Here is a 27,165-nt window from a genome sequence, read left to right on the forward strand (position 1 = left end):
CTGTAAAGCCTTTATTCTTGCATTTACCGCCGCGCATAGCACCGCGTTGGCCGCGTGCCTTCATGACTGCGTAGTCACCATCCATGATCGCGTCGATAGCAGCTGAGATTTCGTCCGTAACTGTTGTGCCAAACAGTAGTTTCGTTTTGACTCTGTAGGCGCGTCGGCCGCGTGCCTTCTGAGTAGTCACCATCCACGATCGCGTCGATAGCTACTGCGGTTTCATCCGCAGTTGCAGCAAACGGTAGTTTTGTTTTGACTCGGTGCGTGCGTCGGCCGCGCGCCTGCAGAACCGCAAGGTCGCCGTCTATGATCGCGTCAACAGCGGCTGCGGTTGCGGCAAACAATAATTTCGTTTTACTCAGTGCAAAGCTATCGAGGATGAGGAGCACCGTCTACATCGCAATGGGCGACGACCTGGCGACACAGGCAAAAAAATTATCAGGATATGCGCGCGGTAGTGAAAAGCGTGTCTCAGATATAGATGTGCGCCGTGGCCGCGCTGCGAAAGAAGTCGCGAGGCCTTCGCCGCTGCGAGCGCTAATCAGTCACGAGGTGACAAGAATTGCAGCTTCCGCACAGCTTTTGTGCAATATAGGTACAGGATTCTGCTTAATCATTCAGTAAATAAAAGTGTGTTGATGTAGAAAGCATTTGTTTATTGTTTTCTTGATACCATCGATAATTTGACATTCGGTTAATTGGGACAATTTTTGGTCCCGTGAAATCCGAATGAACAAGGTTTTACAATAGCAGTGCCATTCTTGAACACCGACAGCCGTGACTTGTTACAAGCGATCAAAGTGCGCAGGAAGCTGAGTTAGACAGTTAAACGAATCAACACAATCAGCAGCCAGATGGAGGAATATGTTTGGGAGCGGCACTGGCCTCCCCACCATTATAGTTTTCTCACAACAGCTCTGCCATCCCCCTATTAATTTTTTTATCATGCAACCCGGTTATAACAATGGAATTTTCGTGGCACTTGAATATTGTTATAAGTGGGTTCGACTGTACTAATGAAGAACAGGTTAACAAAAGACAGTTGTTTCTATGCTTCACCTATCTTCATATGTTTTGCACTTTTAGTATATTCATAAACTGCATTCTTTTCACATTTAAATGCATTGTAATGTCATGAGGCAATGCTACCAGGAGCTGGTTCTGTATATTAACTCAGAATGGCCATACTTGCAGATCACAGCTACACACTATATTTGCAACACAATGAAAAGATATAAGAAAAAAGAAAGAGGCTCACGTTATCACCAAAGATCAAGTGATCGCTGACATCTTGCAGATCAATCAAGCTCTCTCCATTCTCATCGGGCAGGGCATCTTCAATAGCTTTTAAAGGCTGAGGGGTGCTGGCAAAGACAATGTCCAGATGAGACACAGGCAGTATAATTGTTTTGCTTTATCACTTCATGACTTGTACAATACAGTAGCTTCCTGAAAAACTGCTAATAGTTTGTGCATTTAGAACGCCCACATATTCAAACCACGTATAGGACTGTGGGACGTACATGTCGCACTTTTTTATGCATGCAAAAACACTTCTCAGTGGCAATGGGATGCACATATCCTGACGTCAGAGTGGGTTTTCATCTGATAATCATTCTGCACATGAGCAGTAGATGGCAAAAGGTGTACAAGAGTCATAAAATTGTTCTCACTGTCTGTATGCTTCAAAGATTTGCCAATGTTTGATTGTGCACAGAACTTTTTTTAGATTCACAGTAAGTTACTACTTTTTCCAACACTTCGACAAACCATGAGCACTGTTTTTGTGTGCTATGTGACAAATGATTCATAAAGTATGTTAAAACGCATAAAAAGTTGCATAAAAAAGACAGGAATAAAAATTTGTACATAACTGAATTTAAACTAAATGTTTCTCTTCCTTAGAATTCTGGATAGTGATGTACAGTAAATCCCCACTCAAAGCTGTAAAAACTGGTAAGAATTTCGAGAGAAGCAGCGTTTTGAGATAAGGAAAATCGTGAAAATCGAAGCCCGCTGGCCATGCACACACCACATGGAACCTTTCTAAAATGCCACCAGTAATATTCTCGGTCACTTTCGCGTGCATCGGTGACAGACCCATTGGCGTCTACAGGCAACAGCGTTACCGACACTGTGCCAAGACAGCATGCTTGGCACAGAGTCAAGACAACTGATCCTAATGCAATATTTGAAGCCGGTCATCCGAGCATAACCAGTTCCCGACATCCAAATAGCTGATGCTGCTATTTTCTGCACCATAATGAATTCCAGACAATTTCACTTCAAACACTGAAACTGAACTGTGGAAGAGCGCAATTGTCACGCCTTTAGCAGACGCCCACAAATGTCGCGGCATATACGCCTTACCATCTCACAAGCGTCCTCATCAAGTCACGATCTCGCTGAAACGCTATAGCTCACCATGCTGGCTTCTCTTGGGCACAGCGCGTAGGCTGATCGCATCTGCTCAAAAGTGCCAATCATCTTGCTCAAGGCCCCGATTAATTCACTGTGACCACATTGACGTGCCTCTGACATTGTCCTAAATGACAGGGGAAAAAAAAAAGAAAAAAAGGACTCCCAGCTTCCTGCTGTTGCGTCAGACCACAAAAAAGTGGCAGTGAGCAGCTGAGAGAGATAAACAAAGGGGGGAAAGCGGCCCAGTGCAGCATCTGGCTTGGCTAGCGAGCCGCCGCAGGGTGAAAAGTGAGTGCAAGCAAATCTGCTGACGCTGCCTCGCTACCTTTTCCCTGGTATTTTAGAAGCCGAGATTTCGAGATATCCGAGGTCGGGCGCAATAACTTTTCAAGATAAGGCGTGAAAAACACATAGGTTGACCTTGTGTTGACACCGTGGCCGGAAGAAAATTTCGACTTAACCAATATTTCGAGATATCAGAGTTCGAGTTAATGAGGGCTTACTACATTTTAGATACTGCTTTCCTGCATACTAATGCCAAAAAGGGTATTCTTTATGTAAGAAGCACTAGAGCTTTAGCCTATCTGACAACCCAGCTTTAAGCAATTTAAGTGCCAAAAGCAATGAGTCGCCTTACAATTCAGATGAATTTTTTGGGTGTGGCGTGTCCTGTGCCACAATGTGCAATGTGCTTGAGACCATTTCGTGAGGAAAATGGTCACAAATAACTTTCCATTAGGATTCAGGAGGATCAAGTGGGCAAACATGCCCCCCTTTCTCTAAGTACTGTTTACTAACATTTAAGCAATTACGTCCTACTTTTGTAAACAAACCAATTGTTGTATTGAAGTAAAATTTATTGGAAACTATCCCTGGACACCTCCATTTACGCATAAAACAGAATATTTTAAAAGAATTTAGGAAAAATATGTGCTTCCCTAAAAAGGGTAATAAACACAAAGCACTGTGGCACAACATGGCAGTAATTGTGTAGCTTTCTCATCTCTGTCTTTTATGGTTAGGTTAAGTTATGTTACGTCAGGTCTGAACAAGGCTAACAAACTTTGTCCTTGCAGATTACAATACCGGCAACCTTGTATACAGCTTAAAGGAGAAGGCAGGAGTGACTACAGCAGCGAGGACCGCCGACAACTGCATAAGGCACCTTACCAGCAACAACCACAACAGCAAAGCTAATTATACGTCCTCACACATGCTTGAAAGGCAAGTGTGATCTTAAGGGGAAAATAAGTTAAAATTTTTTTTTATACCAAACTTTCCGGTGTATAAGACGCGTTTTTTTTCCTGAAATTTTCGTCGGTGTGTCTTATAGAAAGACTTATGTACATTCCCCCCCCCCCCCAGAAAAACTGCCGTCAAAATCGGATTCGATGTTATGGCGACGCGAAGCGCGCTGGTTGACTTAATTGCTGCGGGTTCTGTGCCCGCTATCGAGGTGCCGGGTACGTTCTTCTCGTGATCAGGTTCCCGAGCACCGTGCGAGAAGGACGGAGCCGCAACGCAAGCGGCGGCAGGCCGACCGCAAGTCGGCTGACCCCGAATTCTTCGTATCTGCAGATCGCTGTCGCTGCGCAAACTACGCTATTGCGACCGGAGTACAAGCCCCCTCCCGCGCTGCCTTCCGGCTTTCTTCCCTTGTGCGCCATTCGGCTCACCGTCGGAAGCTTTCACTTGCACATACAGCATTAGGCACGCGAGGACGATGTTATCGCCCTTGGATTTTTTATGGAACATCGCGGCAACCACGACGGCAGAAATGCGCCTGGAGTGGAAATATTTACGAAGTGAAACGTTACGGTAATTTTTTTTAAATTGCTTACCGAACGAACAGGTGTGTCTTATACACTGGTGCGACATATATGTTTTTTTCTCGTAAAAACTGCCGTTTTGAGGGGGGTGCGTCTTATACAAAGGTGCGAGTTATAGACCGGAAAATACGGTACCTGTAAACACAACCATGGTTAAAAAAGCCATTCTTACGTCAGACTGGCACTGGTTCTTAGGAAGCTTTAGCAACGGCATCACCACTACGTGTCACATTACAGCCAAAATTATTTTTTTCCAAGCCACAACAGTTTCTGTGAGCACAAAGGCCACTAAGTTAAATAACGTGGGTAAAAACAAAATGTAACAAGGCAGGCCATGAACACTAGTACACAGCGCCATCGAATTAACAATGCACCAGAAGTACTGACCATCCCTGCATTAACGGGTCGTCTGCAGCACCAAGGACTTATAGTTATGCTGGTACGTCAGTGGCTGCCAAAATACTATGTGCAAAGCACGACAATAGAGTGGAAGAAAAGAAGATACAATTCTTGAGTGACAACGAAATGAGTGACACGGAAATGTTAATTTCAAGTGGAAGACCCCAGTGTGGCCCAAGATAAACCGAACCCAAAGCAAGTGAAGAACACATGAACTGTAAGGTGATAATAATGACGATCGATGACCATAGATGTAAACATTTCCAGCAGTACCTGTAAAGATCTGTAGAGACGAAGGAACCCACGCAAGTAGGCTTTTGTCTTTAATCTACATGTATAATATCGCCTTACAGTTCGTGTGTTTTTCACTTGCTTTGGGTTCGGTTCATCATGGGCCACCCTTAGTACTACAACACGACTTGTTTCTTTCTAAGAATAGAATGGCATGAAAGGGGAGGACAGAAGGCTCTTATGCAAAATATTTCATGTTAACTGCACTGAAATATAAAAACAAGCGCTTGGTTAACTAGCCCAGTTCAGGGTTGTTCCTATAGTTTAGGTGTGTTGCTAAATTTTTTTTTTATATATCTACAATATTGCAAACCATGGGAGAATGATGCTTGCAGCATACACATCCTATATCACCTTAAGTTATATTCAAGATGACAATAGGGTCAAGTATAAATAATCACTCTGAAGCTACCATCCATGGTTAGTACACTATGCGTCGGACATTGTGAGCATTCCTAAGAGACAAAATATCGCTATCACATTAGCTCAGTACGTCCTAACAGTTACAGGTGAAACTGACAACATTGATAAATTAAGGTCATATATCGCACTCGTGGACACCAGTGGTCAGTAATACTGATCATGTTGTATACCCAAGGCACTTTTGCTCTCTAAAAACTGATAATGCATATTGCCGATCGCCCACCTTGGAATCATGCATGCATGTGAGGATTTAAATGCACTTACTCTAAGCAGGTCCCTGAACCAAGAGACGCGTAGGACTGGCGCGTAGGCAACATGAGACTATCTTGGACACCCAAGGAACTACTCTGTAAGCACCAAAACAAACCAAAGTTGTAACTTTGTTCAACAGTAGTATCCAGGTTAGCAAATGAGACAGAGTACAGCATGCTACTGGAAATTCAGATGTTTGCTGGTGACCCATAAGCGGGGTTCTTAAGTATCTCAAGTTAACGGGAAGCTGAAGATGTTTTATAATTCAAAGATTTACGGGGGTTTGGAAGACTGACACAGTATAACTCAACTCCTGCAGTTATTTTCTCGATTATGTGCGTAGCAGCACTGCAATCGCGCTTTAAATTTTCGTTGAAGCTCTGCCCCCTTCGCACGCTGAGCGCAGCGTGCGAAGGTGGCGGAACTATCATTTTCGTATTCAGGGGGTGAAAAACTATAAGAATTTGTTCAAAGCTCACTTTTTTCGAAAAGTGATTCATTAAAAGAGTGCCACAGCTATTGAAATATATGTATGAATCTGAGAAGGCTGACAGTATGAATAAATAAATAAATACATGGAGCTTTCATTACACAACTAGATAAGTTTTCTGCTTATATGTTAAAAGAAAAGTAAATTTATAAAGCCCCCCCCCCCCCTTTGGCGAATGTACTTGATAACTTCACACTGTATATCTAATACTAGCAATACTGTGGCCGTTCTGGTCCAGTAGGCTGCCATAACGAGGGTTCAGTGTTTTCAGTTTGTATTTTTCCGAACTTACGTGTACATTTTCCGGTTTTTATTTCCACCTAAAAGTCCAGTTTTTTTTTTTTTTTTCGGTGAATATATTTTCCTAGATGAAGTTTCACCTGCCTTTTTTGGTTGATAATTTATCGCATCAAGCTTACAATTTCTTTTTCGGGTGAATACCTGCTTTACTAATTTCGTTCATGCTGAAACGTGCTGAACTCAAGACCTTGCACTTCAACACTGTAATTGCATCCAATATACAGAACAATTAGGTTTTCCAGAAGCAGTCTAGCAAGGGCACAATGTCACGCCATGACATGAATATGCAAGAATTAGTGCCGAGTGCATTTGACATTTGAAGACAAATAGAATGAAACTTTATAACATTATGCACGTACAGAGCTCTGACAAATAATACAAGAAAAATGATTAATGATTAAGTAGATATCATCTTGCATTACCCTCAGTGAACTTGGCCAGTTTTGCAAAAAAAAGTGCAAATTTGGGCTGGATGATAGGACATGTTGTTGTTGGATAGAGTAACAGTGTGTGGGACAGAATAAACGTAATGAAGGGACAGTGCTTGATCTCTTCATTCCGTTTGTCCTGCCTCATGCATTGTTACTCTATTTGCCCAGTTCAACACTTTAGTTGCCGGAGCATGAAGACTGCAAGAATGTGAGCTCGGGCTCTCCTGACCTCCCTGCATACACCCCCCCCCCCCTCCCCTTCCCTACTTCTCGGTTTAGTCACAGCCACAGGAAAAATGAATGTAAATAAGAAAATAGCAAATACTGCTTGGGTGGCAGGTGGACACGTCCCATTAACCTTGCAGGCTTTTCGTATTGGAGCATATGCAGCATGGCAGCTACATGGGGATCAATGTCCTGGCTTTCTGGTAAATTTGCTTTCACTGACCCTTTTCAGTTAAAGTTGAATTCCGAGAACAAAATTTGGCAAACTTTTTTTGTATTTTTGTTTAAATCAAAAACACAGAATCCCAGCTATAATTTAACTTCTGTTGAAAAACTACTGTGCTGTTAACTTAGTGTTTAAAAAAGCTTGACTGCAATTCTCAGCAATTTACGTGAAGCACTGAGACCTCAAAATCATTTTGTGAATATTGGCGACTACAATTTTCTTAAAGGGAGTGTCAGTACCATTAGGCATTTTTTTTAAGGCTTAACAGATTAGCAACAATTGTCTGTCCCCAGATGGTGAAATTCTGCCTCTTCAGCTGAACTACATATGAAGGAGCAGGACACCATGAATCACAATCTGAAAATAACTCGTTTTACTTACTTAAGGACCATGCTGCAACTGGAAAAAGATTTTTTTCACATGGGTTGCCACATGGCATGATTATTCATTGTAAGTTAGAAGACATGTTTCATGCAATTACTGCCCAAGACACACACACACACACACACACACACACACAAAATGAATGCCCATAAGGGACTCCACATATTAATTAATTTAACTGAATGTAAAGTCGTTAATTTAGCCATATAAGTCCTGCTAAAATACATGCAGCTGACTGTTATTTCTTTTAAAAAGGAACTTTGTCCCAGACATGACAGCACGGGACTAAAACACAAAGTAAACAAACATGTTTTGCTATAGCAACTGTCTAAAACATTACCAGAAATATACGCCACAACGAAACCTGCATAGACAGCCAGGTTTGCAAGAAAGAAATTCAAAACCCAAAAGGCCTAACACAGTAGAACCTCTTATAGTACGTATGTTGCGGTTACATCTTCTCGACTCCTCATACAGTATGTATGTTACGCCTATACTCTGAAACACCAGTCTTGTTTAGTTCCCCTAGGGTCACGTGGGTTACCTTTCAGTTCATTCCAGTTTGTTATATTTCCCCTCCCGGTCGTTGCATACAATGGGCAAGGACGAGCACTTGCAGGATGCGATGCTGACAGAAATGCCGATGATGTGCAATACATTGACAACATTGACAATACAGCTGCCAACAAGTCTGCCAAAGAGGTTCAGGAAGCTTGAGGTTACTATGGCATGAATAGGAGCCCGTGTTACTTATTGTGAGTGCTATGTGTTGTTGGATAATAGCCTCAATAACTTGGAACTGCTGAGCTTGTTGAACATCATTGCCGATCTCAACATAGCTCATGACGTCAAAAAGAAGTGAACGAAGGCACAATTGGTCACTCCCATACTCATGCAAGTAAGCTTGTGGATACTGCTGTGCCCTTTGATACCTTGTGCAGTTACTACGGTATACACGGTGTTGTGTAAAGTGAGAAAGGGCTGCGGTGCCCAAAACGAGGCGGTTACATTACACCCAAATGGTAGATGGAATTCACAAGCTTCATTTAGTGCAACTCACGGCAATGACCCCCCCCCCCCTCCCTCCTTCCCCTTCTCAATAGTTGATCTAACTTGCGTGCAGCGGTAGCAGGCTTTGTATATAGTGTGTTTTCTATAGTTCGCATACATTCAACTTCAAATAAGTTTTTGTCTGAGAGTGGCGTTTTGCCTCATCTGTAGTGCCGTCGCAAGCATTATCGGATATTAAGTTTTTCCAAGTCATATGCTCTTTTTCCTTGGTCCCTTAAAGAATGTATTAAATATATCAAGCAGGTGGCCATTTCCACAACACTGACCCCATGTACGAACTGATATGCGATGCTGGGAGCAGCATTTCAAAAAGCACGGGGGGGGGGAGAGGACACCCCCCCCTCAAGCTAAACAGTGGTGTTACACTAACGTTATATGCACTACTACTGCTTCTTTGCAAGCTTTGGTGCACGCTCTATGCTTTAGTCGCTGTGTAACCTTTTGAGGGCTGGGCCTGCCAGATTGGAGGCAAATCATGGAGCTGACCCCCTCCCACCCCCAAGCTAAACAGTGGTGTTACACTAACGTTATATGCACTACTACTGCTTCTTTGCAAGCTTCAGTGCTCGCTCTACGCTTTAGTCGCTGTGTAACCTTTTGAGGGCTGGGCCTGCCAGATTGGAGGCAAATCATGGAGCTGAGCACATGGTGCGAAGCAGTGGTGCAACTTTGAGGACTGTTTACACAAAAATTCTGTCAGCACTGCATGTGAAGTATGCCTTCCATATTAAGCAAAGACAAGGCAGCCAAGGATGGCACTGTGTTCAGACCATGCTTACCCTGTTCTTCTTGGGCGGCAGAGCAGGTGGAGAACTCAGTTCAAAGGGTGCTGCCAAAGTTGCATCTAGCAGAGAGCTGCTAAGGAACTCATCGCTTCCCAGGCTAGCAAAAGACATCTGCTCTTGCTTGTAGTGTGCAGCTTGGTACGTGTACAGACGACCACTGTTGAAAAAATCCTGCTGCTCTGCAGGCTGCGAGTAGCTGCCAAATGTCTGGATGTACTCCTGGACTGCACCACAAGTATCACAAGGAAAGCACATATGTACACTGCCCTGCCCTCTGATTGAAGATATAGGCAACAGGCACATTAGGCAAGGTGCCACCTGAGTGCCCGTCACATGCCTGCCAGAAAAAAATTATGAGAGAGGCAAAAAAAAAAAAAAAATGCGCATCTAATGCAAATCCTATGGAGCATTAATATGCAGTAAAATCAAATAGGTCATCTGAACAACGACTTGAGACAGGAAGCTATATATGACAAAAAGAAGATTAAAAATAATGAGGGCTAGCCAGTAAATATCTCGAGATTGTTCTAAAAACCTGAACAAGAAAGTCACTAAGCTTAATAATAAACATATAACCATTCCAAAGTGATATACTATACGTGTCTGTTATACTGGCGTGTTTCTAGATGCTGGAGTCAGCTGTTTTCACATGGTGTGTTACTAAAAGTGCCATTGGGCCAGGTACCCCTAGAGAGTAAATAGCATATGATCACAAGATTCCCCATGGAGAAAGATTCAAAGCCTTCAAAGTTCATTGCCAACCAGTGGGAGAACCGTTGACAAGCACATAAGCCAGCATTACTGGTATAAATGTGAGGGTGATGATTCCATTAAGATGACGCCTCAAAAGGCTCCCTACTGGTTCAGAAAACAACCTACAGAAATAAATGCTGCAAGAAGAAGGCACATAGACAGATGGGGAGAATATGTTAGAAAGCATTTATGCCAAGAAATGGTGCAAGGAATAGTAACCAACTTGTCTTTCAAAGATTACTAGAAGCTTAACAGCTCCAGACATTTACTGGACAGCCCTCATGCGCGGTTATTATCATACAAAGCCAAAACAATCATGCGCGGTTGACATTTTCCGTTTTCATAATTATATACTACTACAAATGCTTGTTCTAACGAAATTGTCAGGTATGCACAAAACCTTCCCTAGACGCAGTACTTCAATAAAAGTGGAGGGACCCTATGTCAGTTACTGTAGTATTAGAAGGGCCCTCCAAGTTCTCGGGAGAATCTAAAGGTATGTTAAAGACAATTTTATGCTTTGTCAAAATGCTTCCAAAAATTTGAATACAGTGTTTCCGCACTGCATTTCATGGGTTCTATGGCCACTTCAATGCATGTACCTACCACACTCCTCATGACGCGTAGTAATCGCCAATTGTGAACAAGGTACTTATGGTATTTATTACAGTAGGTGTTACCAGAGCTGTGTGATGACTTATGCACTCTGCAATGTTATCTTGGCTTGGCTAGCTAGCATCACTCAAGCTTGAAGAGGGTGAGGAAGCACTTATGACGCTCAAGCTTACAAAACGATCAAGCCATAAAACACACCATTTTAATTTGGGGTCCACTACTAACAATATCAAATCAACTAACTTGAAAGTCTTCAGAAATTAGCAGCAACATTAATTAACTCTACCTATTCATGAATGCAATCCATAATAGACCTGCTTATTGCAAGGGCACACATACAACCCTCTAGTCTGCAGTGAAAAACAGCTTAATCAAAGTTCCTTAATTAACAAAGTGTAGATCTAATTAGAATTTAGTCTCTGCACCCACACAGAAAAATTTCTCCTCTCATCAAAATCACAGCCATATATTAATGCCCTAACTAGAATAGATAGTTAAAATACAGTCAAACCTCAATATGACGAACCTTGATTTAACGAAATTCGCAATGTAACGAACTATTTTTATTTCCCCATCTTAGTTCTATTGAATTAACAAAACCTTGATATAACGAAATTCTCAATATAGTAAAGTTTTTTTGCTGCAAGTACAACTTCATTATATCGAAGTTTGACTGTAATAATTTCTTGTACGAACAAAAGCTGAACGAAATGGTCTCACTGAGGAAGTTTTCACTGATGCTGACTTTTTGACATCCTTTGAACCACCAAATTTAGGACTGTATTCTCTATGAGTTGTGTTTTCTGTCGTGCTCATATACTTCCCACCTTGTAAAAGCTCGTAAGGGCTCACAGTATTGTACAAAGATAAATAAAGTTAACTAAAAAGGAACAACCATAATCTACCTTATGACAACATGCTGGATCAACCTTTCCCATAATTTCAATTAATGCAATCTATATTCCCATCAGCAGACTTGCACTAGCAAAAAATGAGTATTTAAATTATTGCATCAAATAAGCACAAATGAATCTTAAAGGGGCCCTAAACAGTTTCTGATATGGCAAATAAGCCCACTTAATGACCAATTACAATGTCAATTTGTAATCAACACTTCCCCTAGGTATCACACCTGTACATGCAGCAGGGAACACCCAATTAATTTTTCACAGAAAGTTGCTTGTCCTCCCCTTTAGCTTCCTCAGATCCCTGCTACATGATAACACACTGCCTGCTACCCGAATTACTTCCGTTTTCACGACCAACTAGGGTCACATCACGAACTGTAGGAACCAAGAACAAAAGGTCAGCTGTGGCCTCATTATAGCTGTGCAGCAATGTGAAAGAAAAAAAAATGCACTCAGGTGGCCAAAAAGCAATTCAAGCAAAACAGTATTGCTGCACTTTGTCAGCGTTTGACACCCCAATTGTCAATGTTAAAACCGAAGTATGGTAGCAAGCTGGGCGAGTCGGTACAACTGCATCTTTACTTACAGCGCGAACGGACCAATAGGTACAAAGAAGAAAGACGTAACATGAGCGCTGTCTTACGACTGAAAGTTTATTTCTTACAAACACCACATAAATAGGAAAGATCATGCATATGCACACCCACACCCCAGCCATTACCCTCAACCAAAGCGCGAAACATGACAGAAGACCGATGTATACACAAGATAGTGGGATTTAATGGTTACATACATCCAGAAAGATTTTTCCTTTGCTGTGTAGTGCAAGGGATGCCTTGCTGACACACCTGTCACCACATTTACTGATCAGGTAGGCCTCTGAAATGAGGCGGGCTTTTTCATCTTTATTTCTCCAGAGTGAGCGTGTGCAATCAAATGTGGCCGTGCAACCACAAGCTGCGCAATGGGTTGCCAAATGTGACAAACCTGCGTTCTTTATTCTCAAAGAATGTTCCTGCAACCTTCTGTTTATACACCGGCCTGTTTGGCCAATGTAACAAGATCCGCATGACAGGGGAATTTTGTATACAATATTGTCGTGACACAGCACAAATTTGAACCTATGCTTTATCTTGCACTAACTGTGCGCAACATAACCTGACATTTGTATGTTTGATCGCACACCCTGGCACACACTGGATAATTTCTTCGGACAAGGAAACACAACTCTAACCCCATATCGGTTCGCCACATTTTTGAGGCCATGTGCCAGACTATACACATAAGGAAGAACTGCTCGCCTTTTGAGATCATTATTTTTATTTCCATCACTTGCTCTTTCTCTGCGTTTTAACCATTTGCCCAGTTTACCAACTGGGCAAATGGTTAAACCACTCTTTAGAACCCTTTAATATCACTCCCTGTGATTGTGTTCCTCAGCTTAACCTACTTGTGCGTGGAGGACGTAAACGCAATTGCATTCAAGTGCTGCAGCTATGTAGCACAGTTGCAGTGAGTTCTAGTTTCCACAAATGCTACATTGCTTTAGTCAGACTAGTGAAAGCTGGCAGCAATACCACACGCACAAAGGCAAAACACACCTATAGAGTGGCAGGGAAGAGCACCTGTGCAAGTGTGCAATGTGTACTGCACACCAAGTAAAAGAAAAAGAAAGTGCAGCACAGTGACGTGTAATTTGGCACAGCACCACCATCTTTGACAGATGTGTGGCTTCAAGCATACTAAAAAAAAGAAAGAAAAAAAAAAAGAATGCTTCAGAAGTTTGTTCTCTGCCTATTTTGTGCTGTAACTTAACTGACAAGAGTAACTTAACTGACAAGAAACAAATAAAGAGGAGATACCTTCATACCAAAGATATTTTAAAATTTAATAAAAGGTACTATCATTTATGAATGCCTCTGTAAAATTGAGGAACAGACTTGGATGCAACAATTCATGCCGGATACGTTATACAGTGTAGACAGCTTATAACGTAAGTCGCCGGAGTCGCGAATATCTGCACTATAAGCGATACCGCACTATAACCAAAACAACGATTTTCAAGCACTGCACGTATGCAAAACATGTAGACAAGCACGTAGACGCACTTTGTACTATCGCGCGCACATCGCGATTACATTTTCGCCAGTGAGCTGGTGAAAACATAATCGCGATGTAGCCGGTGCTCTTCAAGCTCGACAGCTTTGCACCTAGTCAACACGAAACAACTGTTTGCCGCAACCACTGCAGAAAAAACCATGACCACTATCGGCACGATTACGAACGGCGACTTTGCGGTGCTGAAGGCACGCGCCCGACGCACGCACCGAGTCTGGACAAATTAACTACCATTTGCGGCAACAACTGCAGTTGAAACCGCGGTCGCTATCTATGCGATCATCGATGGCGACTACGCAGTTTTCTAGGCACGCGGCTGATGCGCGTACCAAGTAAAAACGAAACTACTGTTCACCGCAACCGCTGCTGACAAAACCTCGGCCGCTATCGACGCAATCGTGGATGACGACTACGCAGTTACGAAAGCCCGCGGCCAACGCGGTGTTATATGCGGCTGTAAACGCAAGAATTCTGGCTTTAAAGACACAAATAGGCTCAAAGCGTTCCGGCGTTGCTGTCATTCACGTACGATTTCAACTGATAGCTGTGGCGATGCGGACTCCGCCGCTTCGTTTCAGTTGGATGCTAGCGCCATTCTTGCTCTTTCGCGTCGCACATTTACGGTGCTCGTCGCTCACCGAGCTCCGAAAGTAGTCCGGATTAACCGATGTGCGGCCAAATAAGTCCGAATTAACGAGAGTTTGATTGCATTGAATAATGCATAAGCCGGCTGGCAGCACGCATCTTGAGAAGTGTGCTCGCTGCCGCCCTTGTCGGCGAGATTTTCCCACGGAAGCCGCTATAACTGGTACTTCGTCTCACGTGGCTGCACTGTAAGCGGTATGCGTATACATGGAGTGCTATGGGAAAATTACCGGGAGTCTGAAGAGACCGTACTATTATAAGCGGCTACGTTATAAGTGGTCTATACTGTATACTGTGAGCAAAATATTCATCCTTCATCTTCTTCACCTGTACATAACCATCATCACTGTGCGCGTCCGTCTTCGTTCAGCGCGTGGCTCAGCCGAATAAAGGCGACGAGACAACAGCTGTGCTGCTGCCTTACAAAGTGGTGGAGATTGCTTTCGATCCTCCAGACCTCTACGACGTCGAGTTCCACTGGAGCTTCGTTCGGGTCACCGTTTGCTCCACCTGTCCGCTGCCATGACCGAAGTACCGCAACCCGGAGCTTCCAGCATCAGCTCCGCTGCCCCCCAACCAGCCGCCTCCGCATGGACCGTTACTGCCCCGCAGTGTGACCCCCCTATATTCTCTGGTCTCCCGCGCAATGATGTCGAGGACTGGCTGGAGAACTATGACCGAGTGAGTGGGTACAACCACTGGGACGACACTCAAATACTTTGCCACGTCGCCTTCTACCTGTCCCATGTCGCGAAGACGTGGTTCTTTAACCATGAGAGCGCCTTGCCCGATTGGACGACCTTCCAGCACCAAGTCCGGAAGATTTTGGAACGCCATCCATCCGTTCTGAAGTTTCAAAGCGGCAGCTCGATGCGCGCATGCAACAACCATTGCCGTGTCGACGCGGCAATGAGCGAGACCGATCGCGTTCGACACATTTTAAAAGGCATTGGACACCGTTGCGTTTAACGCACTGGCAGTTAAAAACCCCACCACCGTATATCGCGACCTACCAGCATCTGGATACACTACAAGCCATCCGGTTACAGCCAGACGTCTGTGACACGCGACCTTCTTCGGATGCCGATTTGCGCACGTTGATTCGGGCTCTGATCCGCAAAGAGCTTCAAGCACAAGGCCTGTCGTGCTCTGCTGTTCCTCCAGCTTACTCTACGTCCACTGGGCTACGAGACATCATCAAAGACGAGCTGTCTTCCTTGGTTTACGCCGTACGCCCTGACCCTCCGACGCCCGCCAAATCCGCCAGCCACGTGCCTACCTGCCAACCTGGGCACCTAAAAGCCGCCGTCATGGCATACAGGCTTTGGCATTGCACTGCTAAGCCCGAAGATGCGGGATCAAATCCCGGCTGCTGCGGCTGTTTCGATTAGGGCAAAATGCAAACACACCCCTGTATCGTGCATTGGGTGCATGTAAATAGAACTCCAGGTGGTTCAAATTAATCAGGAGACTCCCACTATGGCGTGCCTCATAATCATATTGTGATTTTGGTGTAAAACCGCAGAATTTAATTTCATTTTCTGGATCTTAAAATTTGGGAGATTTGCCGAGGGGAAAGGGCTGGAGCAAAAAAAGAAAATAAATTTCTTGCTCGTTTCTTTCTGCACCACAGCAACGTCAGAAACAGCTCTGAATGGCTACCAGTACAGTTATTAAACTGTCACGACACTCGTACAGTGATCAGTGCATAATCAAGGAACACATACTTGTCCTGTAACAGTGGCCCCTTTTGACCCTGAATATGCTTCACCACATAACACTAGCGTATAGCAGCGAAGCTGATAAAAAAAAAGACAGCCATAGTGCAACACATTTTAGACCTTTGCCTCATGCGCACTCCTCAATGCATGTGTTGACCTGAAGCGACTGAGTTAGGTTTACGTTGTCTACACAGAATTGGCTTGGTTCTAAATCTGACTTCGGCTAGCTACCTAGTGCATAATGGCAATTATGATGCAGCTGTGCTGCATTTTTGTTTTTCCATGATGGAGTTTGGGCAGTTTTTACAATCCGTACAATTGAGAAGATTGGTCGGAATTCGGGAGTCTCCTGGACAAATCAGGAGAGTTGGCAAGTACAGTAGAACCTCGTTCATACGTTTAAAAAAAATACGCGAAAAATAAACGTACGATCCGGGAAAACGTACGATCCGAATCCAGTAAAAATTGAAGCTGACAAGCCCATATTGAGGGTTAAGGGCAGAAAACATTTATTTCTTGCAAAACATAGTTACAGTCGAATCTCGTTAATTCGAACTGACGCTGGGGTCCCGTCAAAGTTATGTGTATTCCAATGGGCGAGAACGATCGGTAATTCGAACGCGAAAGCATTTGCGATGGTTAATTCGAACATAACCGAGCACCGACAATGCTCTCAGCAGCATGCCAAATCACGTGGCGGCGCCTCCGACTGGCAATGCTTCAACACCGCCATAAAGCAAAAGCTTAGGAGAGACCCCTCAACGTCGCGCGGAGAAATAAAAAAGAAAGAAAAATTACCGCGGCGAAAATTTCCTCTCTCAAATGGTAAGGTCGCCGTTCAACGTCGCACCGGAACACGCGTGTACGCGCCGACGTCTCAGCCAATGCAGCGGCTGTGGCGCAGAGGAAAGCAATGCGGAGTCCGGCCAATGAAACTGCCCACGCCGGCCAATGCTCGCTTCAACGGCAGAAAACGAAACTTAGGGGAGCGGGCTAAGCTGGCGCTGGGCCGTCGGGCGCACGGAGACAGTCGAAGGTGAGGGAGCTACGAGGGAGTTGAGAGGGAGGGCGAGGGGAGTCACCGAAGCCACCGTGCGCCGAAGCGACGGGGTTGCCGAGGCCAAATGCGCTTCCCTACCGCCCTCCTTCCTCACCTTCGACGGTCTCCGCGCGCGCGTCGCCATGCCGGCGCGGCTCGCTCCCTGAAGTTTCGTTTGCTGCCCTTATCGGGATGCGAGAGAGAGAGAGCGATTGCGGTTGTGAAGAGGAAGAGGCGCTATCGGGATGCGAGCATTGGCCGGCGCGGGCAGTTTCGTGGCCCTCGCTCGCTATGTGCTTGCGCGCCGCGATATTTCACGACTCGCACCGCTCGTACGTAGCGCTATGGTGCACAAATACATCAAAAATAAGTCCTTTTAATTCGAACAAATTTTCGGGCCCCTTCAAGTTCGAATTATCGAGATTCGACTGTATTTTCTGCTGGTGCGTCACACCATTGGACAGGAACAATTCCTTTTGCGCGCACTTCAGGCCCTTGTCCGCATTTTCATTGTCTTTCATGCGAAAGAAGCTTAGTAAGGATTCCAGACCAGCAAGGGCTTCGGCGAAGGTAGCCGGTGTGCGCAAGCCTTCGATCGTTCTCGCCACCACCTCCGCTACGATCTCGGCGAGTCGTAGCGTCGCGCGCGCGCGGCGTTCGCCGCTAAGTACTTCGCGTTGAAGCGAGGTATCGCGAAGGTCAATTCGCTCGCCGCTGCTGCCGCGCCTCGTCACTTCGGGCGAACGAGGAATGCAGAGAAGTCGCGGGAGGGGGGGGGAGAATTGAGCACTGCAGAGAAGCCGCGCGGCCGCTGTCTGCCGCTTAGCGCTTCACAAGCACATGAGAGTGGTCTTTTTGCACACCTGAATGGTAATTTTTCGCTGCAGAACGTATCACACGACCGCACTTTGCCGCAGTGCTGAACGTTGCTGCCGAATAATCGTATTTTCCGGGAACGTATTAACCGGAACGCATTAACACATTCCTCTATGCGGTTACGTTTATTTTTCGCGATTGCGAACGTACCAGCCGGGAAAACGTATTAAGCGGGAACGTATCAGCAAGGTTCTACTTTATATACATGCCTCTGCAAAGGTGTTAAGACATGGACCTGTGAAATACTCTGCGAAATCAATCTGTGCTCCAGTGTGGAACTATGCAACTCTCTTAGAAATGTTTACTTGGATGTACTTGTTTGCTAAGCACATAGTCATGGTATCGATTCTCGCCCTTACAGTCGCATTCCAAAGGGTGGCAGAATTCAAGAACACTGATGTAGTACTTTTATTTAGGTATACATTAAAGAAATCTGAGTGGTCAAAATTAATCCGCTTGTCTTAGCACAAGTTGGTAGGCTAGTTGATTGAGCATTATTTTTGGCTGCAACATGTGAGACATGGACACAACAATGAAATGGACAATACCCATGAGGTGTTTTTCCATTCTTTTGTCCCTGTCTGTCCTGCACTGCAGCCCATTCTTGTTGCTTAGCTGTTGCTCTGAGACATTAAAATGAATCAATAAACCAATCAATCAATCAAGTGCTTACTCATTTTTTTCTTTGGAGGAAGGGGCGGTGGTCGGCCATCCTCAGCTGCAGCTTTTGTCGAAGAGGCATTTGTCAGCTGGCCATGCTGTGGACATGATGGCTCATGGCCAATCACCTTGCAGCCCATCATATCTGTGGTGTGCCAGTGTTCGCTTTTCCATCTTTCACCGTCTACCACATCCTGAAAACACAAATGTTTACAGCCTCTTAATGAAACCAAGCCTTTTAATGTTGGGTGCTGATGAATTTATACATTGGCAACCCTATTATATCCTTTACACCATGCATGCATGTAGCTAGGTTCAGATGCTTAATGTAGCACTCTGTAGGGTCTAGTGCTGTCATATATAAACTCTACTTTCTTGCATAATACGCTTCCCTTGATTTCCAGCAATTTGAAAGTAATGCTGGAGTAGGTGCCACGCGGCCTCTCCTTCAGATGTCACTAAGGTTCAGAGTTGAATGAAAGGGAAAACTGTCATCCAACCGAATGTAGCATGAAGCTACAAAAGAAACCGATATGGGTTTCTGAGAAAGAAAAGTTGTTCCTTTCATGTGAGGTCGCAGCACAATTTGCATGTTCATCCAGGCACATGACTTGACACTGAATCACACCTTCAAACCCCTCTTATGTTGTGCTTGTGCCCATGCCTGTTCACAAATTTATGTTGAGTTACCCCCTTTTGATGATCTTATCTTCTTTTACAAACCTCACCCACACAAAATGTTAATGCACGTCCTAGCTATTTTAAGGCAGATGGCACAAGAGAAAAAAAAAAAAGGAACAACAATTCATTTTACAAATTCACCACGTCTTTCGAGTCGCATAAGTGTGTTGCAAGCTTACCCATGGAACATTTAAGGCACTTAAACTAGACCAACTAATTCATTTTATATGGTTCATTCAAGTTCAATACAATGTAGACCACTTATAATGTAAGTCGCTGGAGTCGCAAATTTCTGCACTATAAGTGGTTCCGCACTATAACCACAACATTTTCCATAGCCTGTGCACGTGCAAAATGTATAGACCAAGCAGCTGCATGTGTCAGGAATCGAAGCATAGGACCGAGATGTGCGATCACTTTCATTGACGAGGTCGTCTGTTCATTTTCCAAGTACCCATACAGCCACTGCAAAGCATTTCGCTGACTCTGAACCAAACTGAACCAAACTAAAGCTTTGGCCGCTGACGAGACAGCGCTGGCTAAGCGGGGGTGTCGGGTGGCATGCTGTCATGGGAAGCTCGCCACTGATACATGTTCACACCCGTAGATGAATACACGTTGATCTGACACCACGCACACAGACTGCACTGATGGCAGCGCACGTGACGCGGGGTTCGCGGACGATCAGCCAGCAACTACTGCGAACACGTATTGCAAAATTTTGTATGGTCATGTATACTGGTAGGAAGAGCGAAAACTCGCGTGTGTAACATTCAGAACTGATAAATCAGTGGAACACAGTTTAAAACTGACAGCTTCAGGGAGTCAAGGAATGCACATGCGGTCTCGACAGATTTTTCCGCAGTGCTGGAGTCGTAAAAGACAAGAAAATGATTTTACCGTTGAAAATTGTTTTTCTGAATTGTCCGATAAATCATAAATTTTTCAGAAAATCAGTCGATGACTATATCTACTTTCCAGACACAAACCGAAAAGCCAGAGACCATGTGCATATGATTAGTGCGGACTGCGTGCACGGCCGGAGGAAAACACTTCTTCGTTGCCTGAGCAACCCTGCACGCCCATTGAGCTAGCACGGTGCTGCTGCATTTTTTCTTTCCTGCGTTCCTTGTTCATTTGATCATTATGCGTCTCCACCTCCTCCTCTGCATCACTTGTAACTCTACAATTGGTTGGCACACCTTGTTCTCGAAGCATGCTTGCTGTCTTGCTTGTCTGCGGGATTTTCCAGCAACCGCATTATAAACGGTATTTCATATCACGCGGCTGCACTATAAGCGGTATGCGTACAGTCGAATCCGGATACAGTTAAACCTGCTTATAACGAAGTTTTTCTATTCCCCGCCGTTACTCCATAGAAGCACATGTATTTGAGACCTCTACGTAAAAAAGTGGCAGCGGGAGACCCCCTCGAAATAACGCATTTTCCCCACCGACAACCAAGAGATTTCACTCCAAATTTTGTCATTTTTGCACAAGCAGCAACCGGAAGCACCTTTTCCGCCGCAACGGAATGCGAAGCGGCGGCGTCGCGCTGGGCGCGCTCGAATTCATGGCGACTGCGAGGCAAGGGCAAGCGCACATGTGCGCGAGGCGGGCCTGCATCCCTCGACCCGGCGATCTTGCCACCACGGGCGTAACCTTTCCCCCTCCCTTCATTCAAACCTGATCCCACCGCTTGCTGCAGCTGGCCTAGCCCGCCAAGCCGGCACTCTCCTTTTCCAGTTGATGTTGCCGTTGATGTTGCCGAAGAAAAAAAAATGTTTTTTTTTTTCAACGCGCTGGCAGCGCCACTCTTTGGTTACTGCGCAAGTCTCTGCGCTTCAGTTCACTAACCTGACACTAGGTGCCACTATACGATGCTACGAGGCCATCGCGCCACTCGCTTTTTGTTTCCGACGCCTCGCGCTTGTGCAAAACGACACGCGTCCACGCATCCAGTACCTGGTGTGACATTCCAAGGATGAGTGCTTCGACAAAGAAACGCAAGGAAAACGGGTGCGTGTTACAATCGAGGGTGCGTTAGAATCGAGTAAATACGGTAAGCGTTTCTTTTTTGAATTTTCGTGCCGAACCTGCATATAACGAAATCCTCTTTATAACGATGTTTTTCGGCAATTTGTCAATTTCGTTATATCCAGGTTTAACTGTATATTGAATCTGAAGGGGATCCCAAATAAGTATGATACATAAGTATTTCGATATGTAAAATAAGAATTTTATACAAAAATTTTCAAGAGGATTTTACTGTTCGTTATACATAATAATTCGGTACATGTGGGTTCAATATATCCGGGTTCGACTCTATGCACCGAGTTCTATGGGAAGTTAAACCGGACGATGTGCTCAAGTGCGGCTGACAGACAAAGACGAAAAAGGAATGACGAAAACAAGCACTGGTTTCCAATTGAACTTTATTTACAAAAAACACACACACATGGTTGTGATCACGTGTACGGGGGTATGTATGTGTATCTTGGTTATAAAGTTCACTTATAAGTCAGTGCTTGTCCTCGTCCTTCCTTTTTCCCCTTTGTCTGTCAGCCGTGCTGTGCACATCGTAATGGAATGCCAACTAGCCCGGTCTCACACCTTGCTTCAGGTAAATGGGAGTCGAGAAAGACTGCATTATATCTGGTCCTGCACTAAAGTGGTTATGTTATAAGTGGTATGAGCTATAGTTCAATATTGAGGTTTAATAAGGATACACAGGAAAGAAGCTTAATCAAACTACGAGACATATTTCATGGAAGTTCATGGACAAAGTTCATGGAAGAAATCATTCGGCATAAAGTTGAACAAAGGAAGGGAACATACGTAACACACGGAAACAATCAACATGAGAAGTGAAACAGTGAAACAGTAAAACCTTGGTATAGGAAACATCTTTTTAACTAAATTCAAATTTTTGTTGAAATAAGCAAATTATTTTTAAAAAGTGAATAGCTCCACTGAAGACCACACAATGTTTTCCAGTGATCTTATTTTGCTTGACAGTTTTGATTTAACGAAGTCCTCACACCTGTGCACACAAAGGTTGGAACAGACCACTTGAGCATACACTTGAACATACAAACATTGTCGGGAAGCAAATGCAAACAGCTTTCAAGCAAAACACAGCACTGCTGTGCCATCAGACATTCCAGTATGAGAATGACATAAGACACACTCCATATGCACACAAGTGAGCAGCTGGGTGATATGGTTGATGGAAAAGTAGGCAGGAGTGTTGCTACGGTGCATTATCATCATAGCATGATCTTGAAGGATGGCCATAAAATATTGGCAATTTTTTACTGCAAGTAGTGCAAAACAAGTTGTTTCTTTTTCATTTGCTACCTTTGATAAAGCTGAAAGTGAAATTTCTGAAACAAGCCTTTTTGTTTCCTTAGCTATTGTCAGTGGCAACAAGAAAGAATGTTTTGCTACCACCAGCAGCCACTGTGGCTTACATCACAGCACATACATGCACCAACACAGAAAAAAGCAAGTGTAATGAGAGATAACTGCCACACCTCAGCATCTGAAACGTTGTCATACTGAGATGGTGTCCTTGTTCTGGCAGAACGTTGCTTGATGGGAAGGGCTGGTTTGATTTCATCCACACTAGTTCCAAAAGCAGACCCCGTCAGCTCAAATGATTGGTGGCTGACAGAAGCAAATGTTTTGTCCACCTGCACACAAACAACACGAACAGCAAGATTAAAAAACTAACTATAATATACAGCGTGTGCACAACATCGAACAATATAATACCAAAAAAGAAGCACGGGAAAAAATATACTCATTAAAGAGCTGCTCACTCTCTTTAATAAAAGGCTCAAGTAGCCAAGCACAGCTGCAACACACTAGACACTTGGCAACAGCTATTTAAATTACTTCAATTTCTTTCTCCACTCTAAAAATAACATGTGACTGTATTGTGTATATGTGTGAAGCTATTTCATAAGGATTGGGAAAATGGTGCTTAAAATGAACCACCAAGGCTTCTAGGGCTTTGGTGCACAGATGTAAATGATATGCTAAAAGCATTACGCAAAAAAAATTTGCATGGTTACTAAATGTCTCATGAGCCATAAATACTATAAAGTGTAGCATGCATTAAAAAGAAGACAGTTTTAAACAATAACAGTGGCTCCTCTTGCAACAACTATACTAGACAACTCGGCATACATATCTAAAATGCAGAGAAGGGTTCGCATTACCTCATTCTACAAAGGCTAAGTCTGAGAATTAGTGTGCATCCTCACAAACTTGTTTAGAGAAAAGTAACCTGGTTTCAGGCAAGTCTGAACAATTTGCAAGTCCACAGGATTTCCAATAGTTCTACAGTTGTGATATGGTGGTGTTAATAGTGCACACTGACAAGGTGGACTGCAAATAATAATAATAATAATAATAATAATAATAATAATAATATAATAATAATAATATAATAATAATAATAATAATAATAATAAATCTAGGGTGCCTCTTTGCATTTGCAGTTGTGTGTGTATGTGTGTAGGTGGGTGGGTGTGAGAGAGAATTATTCAGGTTTGAACATTACGTTCTCTAAGTACAGCATGCATGGGGATAATGCCATATCACAGCAATGGAACTTTGAAGCAATCAAAAGAAAGAAGTGTCTTGTCTTTGTTTCTCTCTCAACATTATAATTTGTGCTAGTGGTGTGTGCCATATATACAGGAAAGCTGGAAAAAATAAAGGGGGCGAGGACATTACACTGCTGTTCCAAGAAGTTTTAAGTGTAGACCGCTTATAACGTAAGTCGCTGGAGTCGCAAATATCCGCACTTTAAGCAGTACCGCACTATAACCAAAACAAGAGAGAGAGAGAAACGAAGAGGGAGAGGTAGGGAGGTTAACCAAGGGCGTGCCCGGTTGGCTACCCTACACTTGGGGAGGGGGAAAGGGGAAGAATAGATAAGGAGAGAAAAGAAAAAAAAGATAGAGTCAGTCATTCGCAGAGACAGTCACAGAAGAATCTCCGCTGTCACAAGCGTTCGTACAATCCAGTACTCTCCACGAACTGCAGAAGGCGTTTTGTGGCCTTTTGCATGCAAGAATGCATAGGCCATGGCCCAAGAATCTTTTCTTCCGAAAGCATTCTGTTATCTAACAGGTTGAGTTTAGCTTAAAGAATAAGTCGTTGAGTGTCAAAAGATGGACAGTGACACAGAAGGTGCTCAAGAGTCTCGTCGCACCCGCACAAATTGCACGCCGCACTGTTGGTCATCCCTATTAGGAATGAATACGCGTTGGTAAATGCGACACCCAACCACATGCGACACAGTAAAGTTGTTTCACGATGGGAGAGCCTAGATGGTAGGCGAAGTCGCAAGTTAGGGTCAAGAGAGTGCAAACGTGAGTTGGTGAAACCCGGTGAATTCCATCGTCAAAGTGTGATGTGGCGAGCAATCGATTAAAGTTGCCGCGCAGCATCCGTTCTTGAGAGTGGTATAGGAACCAGCTGATGTTTTTGATGAGCCGAGCGTGCTACTTCATCTGCGCTGTCGTTGCCGACAATTCCGCAATGGCTTGGCAACCATTGAAATACAATGTCATGTCCTTCTTCGAGCGCGTGATGATGAGCATGCCTAATTTCGTACACTAGCTGCTCGTGTAATGCTTGTCGTAGGGAAAACTGTAGAGTTTGTAGGGCTGCTTTGGAATCACTGAAAATGGCCCAACGATTTGGCGGCTGCTGGAGCACGTAATATAACCAAAACAACTATTTTATTGCGATAATGGTCACTCCAGGTGCACTTCTGCTGTCGCTGTCACCGTGCTCTAGGTTCCATATTCATTTACTAAATAAATTAACAAGCATGGTGTCACGCGAGCACAAGCAAACATGAACACATCTCGCTCGTTGACCACAGAAACGAACTGTCAAAACGCTCGAGTGACAAAGTGCGGCGAGCGAATTGACCTTCGTGCTATCATGCCTCTCGCTTCAACGCGACCTATAAGCGGCGAAAACACGGCGCGCGGTGGACTCTCTCCGTTGCAGATTGCTTTCAAGATAGGACCTAGACGATCGTATCGCCGAAGTGGATCGTCGCAAATTACGTCCTGCTTCGGTCCACTGAAACCGTTCCGCATTGCTTTGCTGGCAAAAATCCTCTCCTTCTGTTTGCGCCAGTCCCGAATGCAAGTTTCGGATTCTCCGAACGCCCATGATGCGGCCCGATTTCCGTCCGTCTCCGTACATATGATCACTTTCCTTTTAAATGTGGCATCATGATGAACTCGGTACTTCATGCTGATAGAGCAGACGCAGGAAACGTGAAGACAGACGGTAGACTATTGCCTAAGCACGTGTACTGCAGGGTTATATGGTAACGCAGATTTAGGGTTGTACTCGATTCTAACGTGCACGCAATTTTTTTTACCTGTTTTATCTGAAAAAAAAAGGTGCGCATTAGATTCAAGTAAATACGGTATTTGTGGCTTGAGGGGAGCGTTTGCCATCTAGGTTGACTGCCGAACTTCGAGGCAGCCGCACTGTAACCGGTATTTCGTGTCCCGCAACTGCACTATAAGTGATACGCGTATACATAGAGTGCTATGGGAAAATTAACAGGAGTCTGAAAAGACTGTATTATATCCGGTCCTGCACTATAAGCGGTTACGTTATAAGTGGTCTATACTGTAGTAGGAAAATTTTAAATATTTATTATATTTGTATTTTTGTTACCCCCATGGTAAGAACATGAACTTCAAATTTATCAGATATTAGGCTTAAGTGTATACACATAAAGTCGCTAGCAAACCATAAATACTTATGTGTACCTGCTTCATGGCTGATATATGTGTTGATGATGATGAGTGACTAAGCAGCTGGTCGACACTGTCGCTTCGGCCGCTGACGGTAGCGGTACATGTGTTGTAGCTGAAGCTTTGATAGCTTGTCTGAAAAACAAGAACATACAGTCAAACCTCAATATAACGAACCTCGATTTAACGAAATGCACGATGTAACAAACAATTTTTAATTCCCCATCTTAGTTCTATTGAATTAAGAAAACATTGATATAACGAAATTCTCGATATAACTAAGTTTTTCGCTGTAAGTACAACTTCGTTATATCGAGGTTTGACTGTATACTATTACAGTCTCAAGCCAACCATTTACATAAAGGAATCAGGCCCAATACACACAAGCTGTTCTGCTCTTGACGAAGGCAATGACAAAACCTCAACAGACTTGCCCCTCCAAAGGAACTAGTTTTACTCAGCAAAGTATACATACGAAAGATGATGCAGTCGTCATTTTCACTTAGAGTGCAAATCAATGTCAACTTCGTCTGTATTGTTGTCAAAAGCTCCCAGCAAAAAATACCCTAGCATCCCACACCGGCATTATTATAGCGCCATTTTACTATGCAGCGTAGTTCTGCAGATATAAATTTAGCTAATATATTCTTTGTTCCAACTAATGAAAATGAAGAGGATGGTGCTTGTTGACCTAGGGACACATACTGCATCAAGCAGGACACAGCACTTATAGGTTGGTCTCATATTAAATCATATAAACTGAACCAAAAATACAAGGCGGGCAGGCTAGTTGGTGGCTTGATCTTGCAGGAACAT

General features: G+C 44.0%; 1 protein-coding gene across 2 annotated transcripts in view; it reads right to left on the minus strand.

Annotated features, from left to right (window-relative positions):
* The window catches only part of LOC119436979 (guanine nucleotide-releasing factor 2), a 115,721-nt gene that overhangs the window by 41,638 nt on the left and 46,918 nt on the right, over positions 1-27,165 (minus strand). For both annotated transcript variants that reach the window (XM_037704031.2, XM_037704030.2), the window contains 6 exons: positions 26,365-26,484; positions 23,083-23,241; positions 18,879-19,059; positions 9,525-9,754; positions 5,631-5,713; positions 1,262-1,367 (listed from right to left, as the gene is read on the minus strand). In XM_037704031.2, coding sequence (XP_037559959.1) covers positions 1,262-1,367; positions 5,631-5,713; positions 9,525-9,754; positions 18,879-19,059; positions 23,083-23,241; positions 26,365-26,484 — 879 coding nt within the window. The remainder of the gene's footprint in view (positions 1-1,261; positions 1,368-5,630; positions 5,714-9,524; positions 9,755-18,878; positions 19,060-23,082; positions 23,242-26,364; positions 26,485-27,165) is intronic.

Source organism: Dermacentor silvarum, chromosome 1 (assembly GCF_013339745.2).
Source record: "Dermacentor silvarum isolate Dsil-2018 chromosome 1, BIME_Dsil_1.4, whole genome shotgun sequence".
NCBI lineage: Eukaryota > Metazoa > Arthropoda > Arachnida > Ixodida > Ixodidae > Dermacentor > Dermacentor silvarum.